The sequence below is a fragment of the Leptonychotes weddellii genome, chromosome 4, assembly GCF_054177405.1.
Source record: "Leptonychotes weddellii isolate Sample4059 chromosome 4, ASM5417740v2, whole genome shotgun sequence".
Lineage (NCBI taxonomy): Eukaryota > Metazoa > Chordata > Mammalia > Carnivora > Phocidae > Leptonychotes > Leptonychotes weddellii.
The window spans coordinates 91,950,405-91,970,296 of NC_138372.1; the positions used below are offsets into that span (position 1 = coordinate 91,950,405).

General features: G+C 41.6%; 1 protein-coding gene across 1 annotated transcript in view; it reads right to left on the reverse strand.

Moving 5' to 3' along the window:
• Nucleotides 1-1,294: 1,294 nt before the first annotated feature.
• WARS2 (tryptophanyl tRNA synthetase 2, mitochondrial) overlaps nucleotides 1,295-19,892 on the reverse strand; it is an 86,456-nt gene continuing 67,858 nt past the window's right edge. The window contains exons 4-6 of the mRNA XM_006732359.3: nucleotides 18,146-18,231; nucleotides 4,624-4,742; nucleotides 1,295-2,099 (exon numbers count right to left, since the gene is read on the reverse strand). Of these exons, the coding sequence (XP_006732422.1) occupies nucleotides 1,651-2,099; nucleotides 4,624-4,742; nucleotides 18,146-18,231 (654 nt within the window). The 3' untranslated portion in view covers nucleotides 1,295-1,650. The remainder of the gene's footprint in view (nucleotides 2,100-4,623; nucleotides 4,743-18,145; nucleotides 18,232-19,892) is intronic.

The following is a 19,892-nucleotide window of genomic DNA, read 5'->3' on the forward strand; positions in this document are numbered from 1 at the left end:
TTAAGCATAGGAGACAGAACTTTGGACCTGCCTTGGGGATTCTGAGAAGCAAATATGACCAAGGTTGGCGGAATCCATATTTAAAGCAGGTGGCTATTGGCTGAGTTACTGATTTAAACAGTGTCCACAGTTCAGGTCTTATATTTCGAGTATTCACCTTCAAAATAAGAATGCTTGGAGTCCATAGATCCTGCCTTTCATGGTTCTGTGCTGATGGAAAAAACACTACTCTTTAAGGAGTGAAGGTTTTAATCTTGGACTTGCTTCTTACTGAGTGATCCTGCACAAGCTAATGCACTCTCTGAGCCTCGCTTTCCTTGGGGGTAAAATGGCAATCCCCCTGGTATATTTCCCAGGGGGCTGGTGATGTTGAACTAGAAGCGAAGGCAAAGAAGTACTTAACTACAAACAGAATCCAGAAACCTGGGTTCTTGTGAATCAATCAAGTTGAAATAATGCAACCTTATCAGAAGACTGTATCATGTATTTCTGAATTAAACAAAACACAACAGGGCGCCTGGGTGGCTCAGTTGGTTAAGCGACTGCCTTCGGCTCAGGTCATGATCCTGGAGTCCCGGGATCGAGTCCCACATCGGGCTTCCTGCTCGGCAGGGAGTCTGCTTCTCCCTCTGACCCTCCTCCCTCTCATGCTCTCTGTCTCTCATTCTCTCTCTCTCAAATAAATAAATAAAATCTTTAAAAAAATAAAAAAATAAAAAAAAAATAAAACACAACAATATTTACTGGGACAGTCAGTGTGGTTTCATTGGGAACAAGTTAAGCAGCTTAAATACATTTAGGCAGGTACTATCTTAGTGACAAATGAACTCTAATAATCAACTTATTAATATAAGATCTCAATACAAATTGGTCCAGATGGCATCCCAAGGATTATAAGTCTAAGAATCTACATACTACTTTTTAAAAGGGTTGGGACAGAGGGGCACCTGGCTGGCTCAGTCAGCGGAGCATGCGACTCTTGAATTCTGGGGGGTGAGTTTGAGCCCCATGTCGGGCGTAGAGATTACTTCAAAACAAAACAAAACAAAAACATTTAAAAGGGCTGGGACACATAAAGTGAGCACCCGTAATAGGATGTACTCAAGTGAGAGAGACAAATGATACCCTCATTTGCCAAATCACTGCTCACCTCAGTCACATTCAGGTACCTAAATTCAGAGTAAGGCATGTGCCTCAAATAATTGAGGATTCAGAGAGTTATGCCTTCTTTCTTTCTTGGCCATAGCATTTTGCTGATGGGCTTTAGAACACTGCTCGATTTGAAAGTTACAGATTCTTTTTTTTTTAAGATTTTATTTATTTATTTGAGAGCGAGAGGGAACATGAGCAGGGGGAAAAGGCAGATGGAGAGGGAGAAGCAGACTCCCGACTGAGCAGAGAGCCCGATGGGAGACTTGATCCCAGGACCCTGGGATCATGACCTGAGCGGAAGGCAGACGCTCAACCCACTGAGCCACCCAGGTGCCCCTGAAAGTTACAAATTCTTATTGACGAATGAAGCAGATAATCATGTGTACCAAAATTAGGTGTCCCCAAGCCATCATTTTTCATTTGTGAGGAAAGCTGCCTTTATTAATAGGAGTGCACAGGCCACAAGACATAAAAGGTTTTCTGCCACAGGGAAGCTTCCTATAGAAACCCCACCAATTTCTTCACCTCCTGGCACACGGGATGGGCTAATTCTTTGGCTTTGGCTGAGCCCACCTGGAGAACCTTCTCTAAGTGGCCCCTGTCGGTCTTCAGTTTTTCAATCTCCCTCTGAATTGGAGCAAACCTCTGAATCACGGCGTCGGCCACCAGAAGCTTGTAGCGAGCGGTGTCCACGCCCGCGCTGTGCTGCAGCGCTTCCTCCACGGGGAGGCCGGCCACTGCCGCGTGAATGGCCACCAGGTTGGAGACCCCGGGGCGGCGCGCTGGCTCGTAGGTCACCTCCGACGTGAAGTCCGTCACAGCCTTGCGGAATTTCTGCACGATCTCCTCCGGGCTGTCTGTTATCCTGACTGTGGCCAGTTTATCAGGGTCCGATTTGGACATTTTGGCAGAAGGATCACGGAGGGATTTCACCTTCTTCAGCGATGCTAGGGAACAACGCCAACATGCGCACACCGAAACCAAAACCGGAAGACAGTAACAGGATGAGAAAACATCACACCAGGAATGTCAGTGTCTAGATCTTAAAAAGTGCCAAGGGTACCAAATGACTTTACTATTAGTATAAATGAGTAGGGCTGACACACCATGTTACCCCAATGTCAGTGTACAACACAGTGATTTGACAAATTGATATATTACGCTATGTTTGCCACACGTGTCCCTACCATCTGTCACCTACACGCTATTACCATAACTGACTCTATTCCTTATGCTGTGCCTTTTATTCCTGTGACTTATTCATTCATAACTGGAAGCTTGTACTTTCCTCTCCCCTTCATCCATCTTGTCTATCTCCCCTCTTCACCTCGGGCAACCATCAGTTTGTTCTCTGTGTTTATAGGTCTGATTCTGCTTTTTGTTTGTTTATTCTTTTTTTTTTTTTTTAAGATTCCGCTTATGAAGGAGAATATGGTATTTGTCTTTCTCAGTCTGACTCACCTCACTTAGCATTATACCATCTAGGTCCACCCATGTTGTCTCAAATGGCACAATCTCGTCCTTTTTTATGGTTGAGCATGTGTATAAATACTACATTTCCCTTATCCATCACCTAATGATGGACACTTAGGTTGCTTCCATATCTTGGCTATTGTAAATAATGCTGCAATAAACATAGGGGTGCATACATATTTTTGAGTCAGTGTTTTCATTTTCTTTGGGTAAGTACCCAATAGTGGAATTACTGGATCATAGGGTAGTTCTATTTTTAACTTTTTGAGGACCCTCCATCCTGTTTTCCTCAGTGGCTGCACCAGTTTACGTTCCCACCAACAGTGCACGAGGGTTCCTTTTTCTCATCCTCGCCTACACCTGTTGTTTCTTACCATATGACCTTATCATTTTTATCTGATTATAAAAATAGCTAATACCCATTGTGAAAAATTCAAGCCATTTATATAAGCATGAAAATACAGATCACCTGAAACGTAATAAAACTGTTAACATTTGGTTGATATTTTCATGCATCTTTTAATGCATATATACACATAAAATGTATAATCTTAGACAAATGAAATTGTATCAATCATACTGCTTTGCCGTGCATACCCTTTTAAAAAGTCTGGTCTATTTCTTTCCTCTCCTTCTCTCTTTTCCTCTCTGCTCATCCCTATTAGTTAATCACCCTCTGCCCATAACCACTGCCCTTCCTGCCCCCAACAAATTTTAACAATCTGTGGCAATCCTTTCATTTCTTTACCACAGTTATATCAATATCAGTATATACCAACACACACACACACACACACACACACACAAATGACTTGGTTATTGCTCTGATAGAATCAAGATGTTAAGCTGTGCTTTATAAACCAGTGTTATTAATAATTGCCTGTGTTATGGCTATTGCAGAAACATATCAATTTGAAATAGGTAAATTTAATAACAGGCAAAAACATTAAAATATTACTTATTGCTAAAGGAAGCTTGATTTCAATGCATGGTAGGCCCGTTTTTTGTTTGTGTGAACCACTGGAATAGCTCAGAAATTTATACCTGCCTTATGCTTCTGAACTGATACTGGGTCCATGTTATACTCTATAAAACGCTGTCAGCTTAATAAAGATGGACAGAGCTTGGGCTCAGTGATCTCTGCCCCTGCCACAAATCTACATCACTACCAAAATGTTATAGAGAGGCACAGCTTCTTTCCTCAAGATTCCAAACTAGCATAGCCTCACAGCTGCTGGTGGGGTTTCAGATCCAGCGGGGGGATTATACATTCCATCAATGTGCATTTAAGAAAGGAGAGTGTGAGAATGATCAATTCCCTCTAGTTTTATCTAGCTGATGATTCAGCAGTTCTCCTTCTTATGGCTTTGTTTTCTTGTGAATAGGGAAGGCAGGGTCCAATGGCTTTGGAATCAGAAGAGCTTTGTCACTAGCTTGAAATATGACTTGGATGCAACATTCCTTGCCAAGCCTTAGTTTCCCCATCCATAAAACAGGGAAGGATATATGTACGTATTATATATAATTCCTTATAAAGTATTAAATATGTTACTATATTAATATATAATAATGTTAATACATTAATTTATTAATATCTATTCAATATAATGTATGATATAATTTATTAAATATATATAATTGGTAAATTATATAGTGCTTTATAATGAAAATGATTATTTTTCATTTTTAGTCTTTCCCACATATACTTTTCAATATAAAGTATTATTAATTTACCAAATATGTGTATATATATATGTATTATGTAATTTAATGAATTTGATTATTTTTCATTTTTAGTGTTTCCCATGCTTTTCAAACTTTTTTGGCTATTTTATTCAATAATCTAATGAGGTCTGCCCATCCCACAGGACAGAGAAAGATGGGGATTCTAGTTCCAAATCCTGAAGCCTGTCCCAAGGAAATTCCAAGCCTCAGTCCATTATCCAATCCTGTCTTGGAAACCGGGCCTGATCTAACAGTCATGTGTCTGTTACTTACTTAGAATGGACCTGGGCACCGGGAAGAACTCCCCATACTTCTTGTTAAACTCTCGTGCTAGATCCTGAACGAGCTCCATGTGCTGGACTTGATCCTCCCCGACAGGAACGTGTGTGGACCTTTAATAAAAGACAGACAGAAAAACTCAGCAAGGCTCCTGCTTATCCTGAAATGATATTGCAAGCAGCTGCATTTCCTGTGCCTATTTCACTGTTGGTGTTCAACAAATGTTCACCAGCTCCAGAGGGGAATGTTGAGACCCAAGTCTTTATGTATCGGACAAATGCCAAAGAGACATTTGTCTACTCTAGTTCTGTTTCTTCCACAGCAGAAGAATACAGCCATCAACACCAGTGTGACAGGATCTTGCTGGGAGGGAGGAATGGCATCCTAAAGAGCATATGCTCTAAGCGTAACTGTATTTTAAAACCACTCCTCATCCCCTCACCCAGTCAGCACACATTATCCTAGCCTTGAGCAGATGCTTTTTACTTCAGAGCTGTGCTCACACTTGAAAGCCACTCCACCCCACCCTTCAAATCAAAGATGGCAGAAAGCTCTTCAGGCAAGAGGTTTTCTTCCCTGTCATACGGGGAGTAACAAGATCTTTCTAGAATATGCTCCTTCGTTTTCCAGTAAACTGCAATCACAGCACAATTAATATGCCACGGGGAACTTAAAATAAACAAACAAATCTATCAGTACAATGTAGACAGATCGCAAAAACAATGTTGAATGAAAAAAGTCAAGTTGTAGGAGACATGGAGAGTACACTGACACGTAAATCTTAGACCTGAATTTTATCCTGTAATATTTTATTAAAAAATAAAGATGCAAGACAAAAATACTAGAATAGAGGAGCTTTATTTATAGTTATTTTAATCCCACATATAAAATTTGCGGTGTTGGATCACGATGAGGTATATCAAACAAGGGAAGAATTAACCATTACAGAGAAGTCTTAACAGGGAAAACTTTCTCCTGAAGTATTCCTGGGGAAAGAAGAGATTTTAAGTCTTTAATGCTTGACTGGGGAGTTTACATTTGATAATACAGGTAATAAATTGCTGTCATTTTTTGATCAAAAGAGTTTGATGTGCCTCCTGTGAAAGCGAACATGAATATTTAATGATAATTGCACATTCTGAATGGAAAAATAACAGCTTTCCAAAACGACCTCAGGAAAGGAAAATTATTCTCCTTTGTTATGGAGAGGAAAACCTCTTATCCCCGTGGTTAAGGAGTGGTTCCCAAAAAACTGGCAGAGATCTTCTTATTTCCTTTGTGAATTACTGTCCACAGGCTACTGGTCCACTTAATAAAGCTGTCTAGCATACAGACTAGCTACTTTAATATGGTAAAACACTGGAGAACATTTTGAAAAAATCTGAAAGATCCCACATTATTTTGCAATTATTTTTCTTTTGGCAAATTACTTTCCAGTCTTTGTTCTTGTCTATGTGGATGCATATTTTTACTAACTGCAGTATAATATGCACACCATCTCTTGTGTTAACATAGTTGATATTTCCCATGTTTCTATGTGGTCTTCATTAATAGAATTTTTTAATAGCTGCATAAGAACATTCCTGTACTATAGTTATACAACCATAAGTAATTTATATGATTTTGTAGCAGATTCTTTTGAATATTCACATAGGGGGAAATTTTGATTCAAGTGAAAAAAATTATCTCTTACAATAACCCAAAAGTCCTGTGGAGACATTCAGTACTTTCTGACCAAAAGCAAGTTATGATTGTTAGTTAATGAGACTAATATTTGTTTGTGTCATAAAATAATTCTGTATATATGTCCTAAGAAATGCTGATAAATGTTTTGAAATTTAGAGTAAGCAATAGGTTTGAAAGCAACTCTTTGACGCTTCTTTTGCATGGAAGTAACACATTTTATTTATTAAAAAATATCTCTGAACATTAGTTATGTTTTCATATAGCCCCTCAAATACTCATGTAGTTGGGCTATATGTGTGTGTGTGTGGAGGGGGGATTCAGTATAGCACTCATTTAAGAGTGCAGGCTTTGGGGATAGGCCAGCTTCAAATCCTGACTGACACTCTCATTTTGTGTGACTTTGGGTAAATCATAGGATTTCTATCATAGGCAACTTTCTTTCTTTTTTTTTTTTTTTAAACTTTATTTATTTATTTGACAGAGAGAGATAGAAAGAGCGGGAACACAAGCAGGGGGGGTGGGAGAGGGAGAAGCAGGCCTCCCCGCCGAGCGGGGAGCCCGACGTGGGGCTCGATCCCAGGACCCTGGGATCATGACCCGAGCCAAAGGCAGATGCTTAATGACTGAGCTACCCAGGCACCCCTAAAAAACACCTTAAAAAAAAGACATTAGGCTAAAAATAAAGACTCCAGTTAATAATTACGTATCAATATTAGTTCATTAGTTGTAACAAAGGCACCAAGATGTTAAAAAGAGCAGAAACTAGGTGCTACAACCTTTGTAACTTTTCTGTAAATCTAAACCTGCTCTAAAATAAAAAGTTTACTGGGGCACCTGGGTGCCTGTCTGTTAAGCATCTTTTTTTTTTTTAAAGGATTTTATTATTTATTTGTCAGAAAGAGAGAGAGAGAGGAAGCGAGCGCACAAACGGAGGGAGGAGCAGGCAGAGGGAGGAGTAGGCTCCTGAGGCGGGACTCGATCCCAGGACTCTGGGATCATTACCTGAGCCGAAGGTAGATGCTTAATCAACTGAGCCACCCAGGTGTCCCGTAAGCATCTGACTCTTGATTTTAGCTCAGGTCATGATCTCAGGGTTGTGGGATGTAACCCTACATTGGGCTCCAATGCTCAGCATGGAGTCTGCCTAAGAGTCTCTCCCTCTCCCTTTGCCTTTCCCCCTGCTTGAATGTGCATGCTCTCTCAAATAAAACCTTTTTTTTTTTTTAAAGATTTTATTTATTTATTTGACAGAGATTACAGGCAGGGGGAGCAGCAGGGAGAGAGAGAAGCAGGCTCTCCGCTGAGCAGGGAGCCCGATGCGGGGCTCGATCCCAGGACCCCGGGATCATGACCTGAGCCGAAGGCAGATGCTCAACGACTGAGCCACCCAGGCGCCCCATATGATTTCCCTCTTAATGTGTTCTATTTGCCCCACATTTTGTTTTTTATTTTTTATTTTTTTAAAAAAGATTTTATATATTTATTTGGCAGAGAGAGAGCATAAGTAGGCAGAGCGGCAGGCAGAGGGAGAGGGAGAAGCAGGCTCACCCAGCAGGGAGCCCAATGCGGGGCTCGATCCCAGGACCCCGGGATCATGACCTGAGCCGAAGGCTGACCCTCAGTGACTGAGCCACCCAGGCGCCCCATAGGCAACTTACTTGGAATTATTAACAAAAGACTCCAATATTTCTGCTAAGTGAGAGAGAAACAGACAATGGCCAGATAAGATATGACCACAAAACCTGATCCAAACCTCTGGAGCCGCCAGTCCAGGAAGCCAACTACAACCTCTGTAGCAACTGGCCCAGAATGGTCTAGACTCCGTTAATGATTGCCAACGCCCTGACTGTGTTAGCTTCCTCCAAGTTTGGACCAGCCAGGGAATGTCAAATATACTCCCCAAACTAATCACATAAGAGGCCCCCTTCTAGCTGGCCAGCCTCCAGCCTCAAATCTAGGTGGCAACAACCTCAAATCAGAGCATACCCGAATCTTCCTTTTTGCCACTACAAAGCCTCTCCACTCCTCTGCCTGCCTTGGGTCTCTGTGAAACACAAAATCCAAGGCATGGTGGAGGTTTCCCTTGCTGTAGCAAGCTCTGAATAAATAGCCTCTATTTGTTCTCAGTGGGTGGTCTTTGTTTAAAGATGATCATTACTGGAATTAAACATAGAAAGCACACCTTCCGAATCACTGGAATAGGTAAAAGGAAAGAACGCTCAATCTATATAGCAAGAGACAGAAAACAAGGAATCAAGAAAAACAGTCAATATTTAATGATGTGGAAAAATAGAAGACAAAATCAGCAGGCTATAAATTTTGGGGGAAATACATATAACCTGCACTCACGCTGAGGAGAAGCCAGAGTGGTTAGAGTGGAGACTCGTGTCAGGCAGTTCTGGGGTCAGGTTCCTGTTCTGCCACTGACCAGCTCATGTGCCTGGGAAAGTTACTTAACCTCCTTATGCTTGTTTTTTTTTTTTTTTTTTTTTTTCATTTTAAAACAACTGCGTACTCCTGGAGTTGTGTGAAGAGAGAATATAATAATACACGCAAAACTTGTAGCCTAGAGCCTGTACATGGAATGCAAATAAGAGATACTAGCTTAAAAAACTGATTTGAAGGAAATGCACTAAGATGTTAATAAGACCAGAAATAGTATCAGCAATTTTTAATTTTTTCCTGCTGAACATAAGAAAGAACATCTAAACTACATTAGAATATTGAAATGAACTGGTGAGAAACTGTTGACTCTCCACTGCTAGACTATAAAGATAGTGAAATCATGTATCCTGGAGAGCTTACAGGTCAAACATCAAAGGCTGGTAGTTGCATCTGTTGAAGACACCGTTCCTCTAGTCTACTAGAATGTTCCTCCCATAGCTCCTGCACCCTGGCTCCTTTATTTTGGGTCTAAGCTTAAATACCACCTCCTCAGAGAAGTCTTCCCCAAGCATACTCTCCAAAGTTGGTTTCTCCCTTTTATTCTTTCCTTTTTTTTTTTTTAAAGATTTTATTTATTTATTTGACACAGAGAAAGAGAGAGCACAAGCAGGGGAGCAGCAGAGAGAGAAGAAGCAGGGTCCCCTCTGAGCAGGGAGCCCGACGTGGGGCTCAATCCCAAGACCCTAGGATCATGACCTGAGTCGAAGGCAGACGCTTAACCCACTGAGCCACCCGGTGCCCCCACCTTTTATTTTTGAACTTTTTTTTTCCCTAAGAAATCTCTACCCCCAACGTGGGGCTTGAACTCACAACCCCAAGATCAAGAATCGCATACTCTTCTGACTGAGCCAGCCAGGCGCCCCTCCCTTTTATTCTTTCCCATATATCCTATTTATTTTCTTTCTAGTATTATTCCTAATCTAATTATTTTATTTCATTTATTATTTAATTATATGTTGTTTTCTCTCCTGCTTAAAAAAAAGTTTTTTGAGAGCTTGTCTGTTTTGTTTTTCAATCTATTTCTAATCCCTACTAGACTTGCCTGGCATGTGTAAGGATCATGACTTGAGCCAAAGGCAGACGCTTAATGACTGACTCACCCAGGCACCCCTAAGTAATGGTTTCTTGACCTTTTGGCTAAGATTAAATGTAAATATTTACTGAATAAGGGAATGATCTGAAGAAGAGGGCACTATGACCTAGATAGTTTTATTTTTATTTATTTTTATTTATTTATTTGACAGAGAGACACAGCGAGAGAGGGAACACAAGCAGGGGGAATGGGAGAGGGAGAAGCAGGCTTCCCGCTGAGCAGGGAGCCCGATGCGGGGCTCGATCCCAGGACCCTGGGATCACGACCTGAGCCGAAGGCAGATGCTTAACGATGGAGCCACCCAGGCGCACCTGCTTTTTATTTCTTTACCTATATTCTTAGCAGACACTAAGTGGGAATACCTTAAAGTAGTGATTCTCAAAGTTGGTCCTTAGAACCTTGGGGGGATTACTCTGATATGCCTTCAGACATTGGCAAAGTTAAAACTGTTTTCTTTCTTCCTTCCTTCCTTCCTTCCTTCCTTCCTTCCTTCCTTCCTTCCTTCCTTCCTTCCTTCCTTCCTTCCTTTCTTTCTTTTTAAAGATTTTATTTATTTATTTGACAGAGAGAGACACAGCGAGAGAGGGAACACAAGCAGGGGGAGTGGGAGAGGGAGAAGCAGGCTTCCCGCGGAGCAGGGAGCCCGATGCGGGGCTCAATCCCAGGACCCCGGGATCATGACCCGAGCCGAAGGCAGACGCTTAACGGACTGAGCCACCCAGGCGCCCTGACCTAGATAGTTTTATAGCAAGAGAAAAATCATAATGAAATCAGTTTGTCATCAGTATAGAGGATCACAGCATGGACTCAGGAGTCAGACTACCTGAGTTTTTGTCACAGCTCCACCACCTATGAGGGGAGTCACCATAGCCCAGCTTCATACTTTTCCAAATCTCTGTCTGGAATTGGGGGTCATAATGGTGCTTACCTCATAGGATTGTTTGGAGGATTAAATGAGATAACCAAGCATAGTACTTGGCAGCAGAGCTCAATAAACACTAGCTATTGATATATTTATTAACATCTGACCTGAGGAAGGACAAAATGGTGAAAGACTGATCCTATCAGGGACCTCGGTGTGAGGTCCATTGTGACTTTTTCTTCAAACCAGGATCATTTTCCTTTTTTGATAGGTGATTTATACCACAAACATAAATACTAACATATAATCTCAGGGACAGTCACAGATCTGGGCAGCGATCCTGATACAGATAGGAAACATATTTGATAGTTCACTGATCTGATTAGGCAATCCCCAAATATTAATAGTATGTTATAGGGATTCTGAGAACCCCTTTAATTTAAGGAAAACAGAGATAGAATAATGAATGCAAAGGCAAAGCATAGGGGCGCCTGAGTGGCTCAGTCAGTTAAGTGTCTGACTCTGGCTCAGGTCATAATCTCAGGGTCCTGGGATGGTGGGGAGTCCGCTTGTCCCTCTCCCTCTGCCCCTCCCCCTGCTTGCATTCGTTCTCTCTCTCTCTCAAATAAAATCTTAAAAAAAAAAAAAAAGAAAGCCAAAGCATAAGGACCATGACAATAGATCAGGAAGTGGTTTCTCTTCTAAGGTCATACCAACATAATGATCGTTAGGGCTTTGTCCATTGCTCTCTTCCACACAGCCTGGATCAGAAGAAAGTCACTGGCTTCATAAGTGGTAAAACCAAAACCAAAATGTTCCTTTTTATGCTTCCCTTAGTGCTCACCAGCCCGCATGCGCTCCTCTCTGAGGAGGTACACAACCCCACCTTTCTAAGTCTCCCTTCTTTGACTGGACTCTGTTACTCCTGCCTTGTGATTCCAGTGAGGCTGAGGTGCAGCGGTCACTCCAACTCCCCCACACCAAATTAACTAACAGGGCAGGTTAAAAAGCAATTACAGTAGCCCGTAGGAAATCACAATGGACTGCAGCTAACACAGAGAAAACAATTACCATAATCAATACACTTTAGGCACATCAAAATGAATATTTCCACATGTCAAAATGGTTCCAGATCCACAAAGCAACCAAACTAAACAGAAAACACATTTAGTTTTCATAATGACTCTGCATGTGTCTTTGCTTTCTGTGAGATCCTTGCCTCTTTTCTTACAATTCTGTGAGCTTTTTCTTTTTTTTTTTTTAAAAAAGGGGGGGATTAAAAAATTTTAATTTTTTTCACCTGGTCCTATTGCTCCATTTGGCTTTTTCATCTGATTTTAGTTTGTTTGTTTCTAGTCTTTCCTCCCTCTGCTCCTGCTGCTGTTTTCACCTCCTATAATTTATCTTGGCTCCTACTTCTCATCCATTGAGTTTACACTTTACGTGAATTCAGCCTGTCTTTGATTCTGCTCACTTATGGGGCTTATTCCCTTCACATTTTCAACCTTTCTCCTCATTGTCTTCCTTGCACTTCAAATAATTTAGAGCTGCTCTTTTAAAATTTATACCCTACGTAATGATATCCATATTAATGCCTTCTCTTTTTCCCCATTTCTTTTCTTTTCTCTCCTTTTCCCTTTCTTTCTTTTTCTTTCTTTTTTCCCTTTTCTTATCTTTTTTCTTTTCTTTTCTTTCTTTTTTTTTTTTTCTTATCCTGACTGTGCTTCTTCTTTGGACACAACATAAAACAAAAGCTTTTCATAATTTTGATTGTTATAACTTGTCACTTAATGCGTCTGATCTTCTTTGGTGACTAACTCCTTTTTTTCTTCCACTCTGTTCCTTGTCATATTCACGTTTACTTGGGATCCACCCCACCTTCCAGCAGAATTAGAGTCCAGATGAATAATCACTGCCTACATATATCTGCTCACAGAGATTGGGTCTCTTATTATTATTTTTTTTCCTACTTTGGCTGTGTTTGTGAGTTTTCAGTGCTGCTGCCTTTAACCAGCCTGGGTGGGGTGGAGTTTGGCGCTGTTTCTCCTTTCGTGAAGGATGAACTCCCGATCACCAACAGCTTGTTGGATATGCCATAATGACTCTCTAATTTAGGAATTATTTCCTGAACACCTATGATGTGCATGGCTTGGTGCTGGGCCCTGTGAGAGATACAGTGAAGGTTTTTACCCTCTAGGGAGTTACAGCCTCCAGGAGGAGAGAAAACACCACACGAAGCTATAAATTCTCCCTAGTCCTCTTTCAGTGTTCCCGATCTCCATGAATGGCAACACCATCAATCCAACCGCCTAAGTCAGAAATGTGGGGTCAGCTGAGACCTCCTTCTCATACCCATCCAATCCATTATGAAACTCTATCCATTTTATCTCCTAAAGTCTCCTACATTTGTCTACTGCCTTTATCTTCACTGACACTGTCATGGTCCAAACAGACTAGTGAAAGAGCCTCTGAATAGACTGCCCCAGGTGTTCTTGTCCCCCTACAGGTCATTCTCTATATTTTAATCAGTTCATTTCTAAACGTATACATCAGATCATCTCCCTCTGTCCTGAAAATCACAAAGAGCTTCCCAATGCTTTCAGGAGGGTGTCTTGGATAATCCGCTGTAATCTCAGCACCACCCTCTCCCTTCTATGCTATTTGTCGATTTCCAGGGGCTTGCGGCCTGGAAACTACATGTCCATAGGCTTCCGGTTTACCATACACACTTGCCCCAGAGCTGGAAAGTGAAAGAGAAAGAGAAGACACACTACTGCTTGGCAGTTGTGGGTGAGTATATGGATGGCTGGAATGGGGTTTGGCTGGCAGGTTTCAGGATCTCATAAAAATTCGGGGCAGTCTGGCCTCACAGAGAAAGGATGTAATTCAAGAACCGGAAGTCTCCAAAGCAGTTTTAGGAACGAATTATCTCGATTGTCCTCAACGGCAGTGATCTGATCCTCAGACGTTACGGTCGACTCACCTCTTCTCTGGAATTACCAAGTGTGAAGCTTCTGACCAGTCATCATACTCTCTATGCTTTGTTTTTGGTTGGCTTTGGTTCTGCTTACTCACAGCTCATTTTCTTATGTCATGTCAGCTTTTGCTTTCACTATCATCTTATCCCCTTCCCATAGTTCTCCGTTTGTGTTCTCGAAAAGAGACACTGGTTAGCCCAGGTAATCGCTCTCATCTCTGTTTGAGCAGACTTAGTAGTAACTCTCTAAAACTTCCTTTCTTTATCTGTAAACTGGGGATACTATCCTTACCTATCTTGCAGAGCTGTTCTGAGAATCTGAATAGATAACGTATGTGTAGCACCTGACAATGAATGCTCACCTCATGTTAATTCCTTCCATGGACTCAAGTCCATGCAGAGTGCCTTTCTCTGGATTAGCAGCATTGCAGGTACTTAACATGTATTTGCTGCATGTTAATAAAAGCTGTGTGTGTGTGGAGAGAGAGAGAGAAAGAAAGGGAGAAACATTTACTTAATATATAGCCAGTTATTTGAAATTGGATATTCAGAAAAAGAATACAGACGCAAAATAAAAACTTGGAGCAAATGCCTTGTTGAGTATTTTGTCTCTCTTCAAATATCTGCTATTTTATGATACTCTCAAGCTTAAGATGGTCTCAGCTTTCCATTCCTGGGTTTCATACCAAGTTCTACCAAAACAATGAAATAAATCTTTCATACACTTATCTGGAAGGCCCCCCTTTCATTCCCTCCCCTCATGTCTATTCTCTGGCCCACCATGTCCCACTTATTCCAGTGCTGATTTTGACAAAAGCAAACACGAAAGCTACACACGCTCTGCATCAACATTTCGCGAAGAGGCCACATAGAATTTGCTCGAGGGAGAAAATACAAATGTTTTTTGAATCCATCTAACTTGCTTGTTTGTATCTATCTATCTATATTTATGACATAAATATTCATAGACATTCTGGCTATGACCGGTTTCGAAATCCAGACTTATCTGAAATAAAACCAAACAAAGAATACCCCAAGTGCTTGAGCTACGTTACAGGGAAAACAACAGTACAGGCTAAAAATCAGACCTGGGTTTGAGTCCTGCCGCTGCTCCATATTAGGAAACAGTCAGGCATTTCTAAGCTTGGAGGAAGCATAATGAAACAGATGAGAAATGTACGTTAAAATGCTGCAGTAAACCAGAACTGATTTTACTGTACTTGTCTGCATGCTTTGGAGGGGTCCCAATGACACACATGCCCAGGAAATGTGGGATACGTGTGCGTGGCAATGGCACCCACAGGCTCAGTCTGAAGGAGGAGGGCAGAAGAAAAGAGCCCAAAGGACCAGAGCCTACGAGCTGGAGCATGTGTGGCCAGAGGGAGGAGGTCTGGCCTGAGACCAAATGTAAGGCTCTTTCTCTTAAGCAAAGGAGCATGCAGTTTTCCGTCCCATGCCCAGGATCTAATTATGGCATTGCAGGTAGACTAGTTGCTAGGCTAAGGTGGGAGGCAGTCGTCTTGAACGTAGGTAATTACCTGGTTTTAATACTTTAAATACTTTTCTCTGTTTAATAAATTATATGTAGAATATTAGAAGCCTGATGGAGATACATAACGATCTGCTACCATAGTCCTCCTTCCAGAAAATAGGAAAAAGAAAGGTATTTCATGGCATTCATGGCATTCATGGTGTTTCATTTCATGGCATAGTATATATGCTAACCACCAAATGGATCAGTAAGAGTTAAAGAAGGAATATTTATAGTATGGGAATTTCTTTGCTTCCCAGGAGTTGGCTGGAGGGTAACTGGAAGGCTGGAAGTTACCTGGGGGGTAACTTATCCTTGGAAGCATTAACCAACTGTGAGAACCTGCTGATGTGAGGGCAGAGAGAGACAGGAAGCTACCAAAAGCTTGAGTTTACCAGCCACATCTGAAATAATTACTGCTTTCTGTAAGAGAAGAAGACATTCACAACCTCAGGCCTGGCTTGAAAACAGGTAGAGTATGTGTCAGATTTGGGGATCTGGGGCTACTTTTTGCCAATGTCAACCTTTTAAAATGTTGCTTGTTGTTTGTACTGAGCATATGCTAGGTGGTAACAATTCATACGTAAGTTATTTAATAACCCCTTGAGCTATGTCCCATTAGCCCCTACTTTATAGATGAAAGAAACTGTAGGATTTTATCATTCTGCTAATTGTATTTTGGGCAATGGGTTAAAAATTAATTCATCATCACTTTAGTATGTATGGTCTTGTATTGCCCTGGTTGTTTATGTGATGATCTCGCCCCCTGAACATAACTACTGGCTCCTTAAGGAAGGTCAGCATAGGCCTCAGGAGACCATAACCAGGCTCAGATGCGCCACTGTCCACTGAATGGCTGTGCAGCTTTGAGTAAATTGCTTACCCTCACTGGGCTGTGTTTGTAAAGCTAGGGAATTGAAGCAGAGCCTCAGCAAAGTTCCTCCCCACTCTGTGCTCCATGGTATCACAAAGGGGACAATCACTCTTGCTCAAGTTTACTCTTTTTCACAGCTCTGAGCTTAGAGGACTCTCATACGACAGCTCTTGAACTGTTAAGGAAATCTACCGTGCTCGTATGCTTCCATATCTTGGTGCTTACAAACCTCAGCCTTTGCTTCTATAAAGAAGTCCCCCCAGGGTGCCTGGGTGGCTCAGTCAGTTAAGCGTCCGACTCTTATTTCGGCTCAGGTCATGATCTCAGGGTCATGAGGTTGAGCCCCGTGTCGGGTTCCACACTGGGTGTGGAGCCTGCTTAAGATTCTCTCTCTTCCTCTCCCTCTGCCCCTGCCCCCACCCCTCTCTCTTTCTTAAAAAAAATAAGATAAATAAAATAAAAATTTAAAAGTTTTTTAAAAATTAAAAAAAAAAGTCCTCGTTGAAAGTGAAATTTGACAGAAGACTATGATCATTAGAGACAATCATCACCAAGCATGACCAAGTGACAGCTCCCAGTCACAGCACTGCCTGGCCCATATTTCATTTTAATCTTGGACTAATCCTGTGCAGGATAATTAGTATTCCCATTTTACAGGTGAGAAAACACGCTACTTTGCTGGGAAATGTATTAGACCTTTATTAGACTTTCATTTGCTACTCCTGGAGGAAAGTGGTGTAGATTTCCCAGGATAAGTCAAAAGTTACTTACTATAAGTAATAAATGCTGTTAGGAATCCAGCATTCAAATTAATACAACAAACAACACACAATCCTTACATATATGTTTTAATCAGAGTTCAAGATAGCCTGCACGTATTAAAGGACATTCCTGATTTGTGAAGCTAAGCAGCTATTCTTCTAGCTGTTTTCATCATAATGGCACAAGGGCTCTGGGGTCATACTACAAGGTGCATATACTGTCATCTCCATGCTATTATCGTATTTACATGCAAAGAATTCTAGTTTTCCTAGGGAAGAATCACTTTTGCAGGGTCAAGACTTTAGGGGAAAAACCGATTGACAGTTCCTCCTTGTCCTCAGAAGCAAGGCTTGGCTATGCGTGCATGCTGATTGGGAAGCTTTACCTCTAGAAGGCCAAATGGGGGGCCAGGGAGGTGATGTGGGGATGGCAGGCAAGGACTGGGAGAGGGATGGGGTCAGAAGTACAGAGAGGGCAGGCCTCACCATCCTCTGGTTATAGGGTTTGAGGCCTGTAAAGGACAGCATTGACTGACTAGAGGGATTACGGGTCCAGGAAAAGTAGGGTACCCTACAGCGTGTTGAAAAACTTGCTCTCAACAGCTGATCCAATACAGTAGCCACCAGACACAGGTGGCTATTTCCATTTAAATTACTAAAATTAAATAAAATTTAAAATTCAGTTCTTCTGTCAACATGTCCTGTGGCTAGCAGCTAAGATCTTGGAAAGCACAGATTCATTTCCATAATTGCAGGTAAGTTCTATTACACAGCATTGCTTTAGAATCTAGATTGTACGAGAAATCAACACTGAAAACTCTTGAAGCTTAATTATTACCAGGGAAGTATATACTACATAGTGGTTAAGAGCACAACAACCCTGTACCCAAACTTTCTACGCTCAAATCCTGGGTCCAAGCTTTGCTAGCTACATGACTTTGGGCAAGGGACTAAGCACTCCGTGCCTTAATTTCCTCACCTATAAAATGGGGATGATAGTCATGCAACTTTCACAAGGTGGCTGTGAAGATTAACTGGGTGAATGTCTGCCAGGCACTTATAACAGTTTCCAACACATAGTAAGTGCTGTGTTAGTGTTAGCCCTGTTACTAGTTTCACAGTAAAACATAACTTCTATCATGTTGTACCTATTACTGGGAAGAGAGGCACACTGATTCGCACAATCCTTTCCATATCCCCCTTCCCCGTGAGCCAAATCTTCCTGGGATAGGCTCAAATACTCTCTTGTCACTATGCCTAAGACCAGGGGTGCACTCTGTTCCTTACTTGTACAACAGGATGTCGGCTGCCTGGAGCACCGGGTACGTGAGCAGGCCCACGGTCCCGCCATGCTTCTGCGTGGCAATCTTCACCTGTCCAGTGAAAAGAAAGGAGGCAAAGAAATCGGACGTGAACCTAATGATACCGCTAAATTAAGCAATCTTTAAAGCAAGCCAAGGGTAGTCTGAAGCTACTGTACTACCATTATATCTCAGTTCCTTTTAGCAACACTAAAAGCCAGGGGGCTGCCTTGGCTCCCTGCTGCAGGCTCAGGCAGGAATAAGGCAAATCCGCTTCACCACTGCCCCCATATTGGATCCCGCACTGCCACTGTTTCGGGTGCATTTAATTAAAGCCAGGGGAGAAGAGTCTCTAGGTTCCAAATCAGATAAACTCCATTATTAATTAATTTGACAAGTTAACATCAAAAGCCATATTGTTATATCCGCGGAAACTTCCCAGAAAGTCCCCCACTGTGCTACTGACAAAAAATAATGTAATGGCGCCCCAAAATCACACTTAAAAAACCAAAACACCAAAAGTCACGGCATTTAAAAAATGAAACGAAGAGAAATTTTAATCGAACCAGTTATGAACCTGTCTTGACCTGTAGGTACTGACAACAGAGGGATAAAGCGATTCCAGTGAACAGGACAAGCTGTAGAGGCTAAAATATTTCCTTAATGGGGAAGCTGATAGTAACACCAGAGGTGATACTAGAAGGATTTAATTAATGGATGCCAACTATAAGCTACGAGTATGTACCCACTCAACAGAAGCCCCTCATGATGCCAATTCCCTGCTACAGCTGAGCATTGCTAACAGGTACTTTGGCTCTCTGGGTAGAACTACCGACTGGGGAAGACTGTGTGATGTTTACTGGTCATTGCTTCCAAGGCCTAAGCCTATCACCTCTTGTAAAATGATAAATGGTGATTTTGGTGTGTAGATATTATTCATTTAGTTAATATGAATCACCTCCCTGAGGCCTGATTATTTCTAAATGAACTGAATTGAATATATAAACTTGCATGATTCTGAGGACCAAGTTCATGGGCTCCTAGCTCAGGCTGCCCCAGCCAACACACCCTTTGAGTCTGGCTCTGAAAAGCATCAGCTTCTCTCTTTACCCATCTTAATGTCAATGTTCCATCATTTAGGTATAAATTTAACTCTTCTGGTTACTTCAAGTAGTTTCTGGCTTCTAGCAATGAATGCTAAAGGAAATTTAGAAGTTTGAATATATAATTCCTTCAGTACATCTCTTTATTGCAGTGTCCATGATAAAGACCAGTTTGCAACGATCGCAGGATAAAGATAATAAAAGTTTAATTTGGCAATGAGCAAATGGGAAAAGAACTCAATTTTTAAAAATTGCTACTGCATTAGATTTATAGTCTTTTTTTTTCTCCCCCACCCCCCTCTTCTCTAGAACCTTCAGTTTGTTTTTCAGAGTCCATCATCTCTCATGGTTCGTCTCCCCCTCCAATTTCCCCCCCTTCATTGTTCCCCTCCTGCTATCTTCTTCTTTTTTTTTTAAACATATAATGTATTATTTGTTTCAGAGGTACAGATCTGTGATTCAACAGTCTTACACAATTCACAGTACTCACCATAGCACATACCCTCCGCAATGTCTATTACCCAGCCACCCCATCCCTCCCACCCCCTACCACTCCAGCAACCCTCAGTTTGTTTCCTGAGATTAAGAATTCCTCACATCAGTGAGGTCATATGATACATGTCTTTCTGT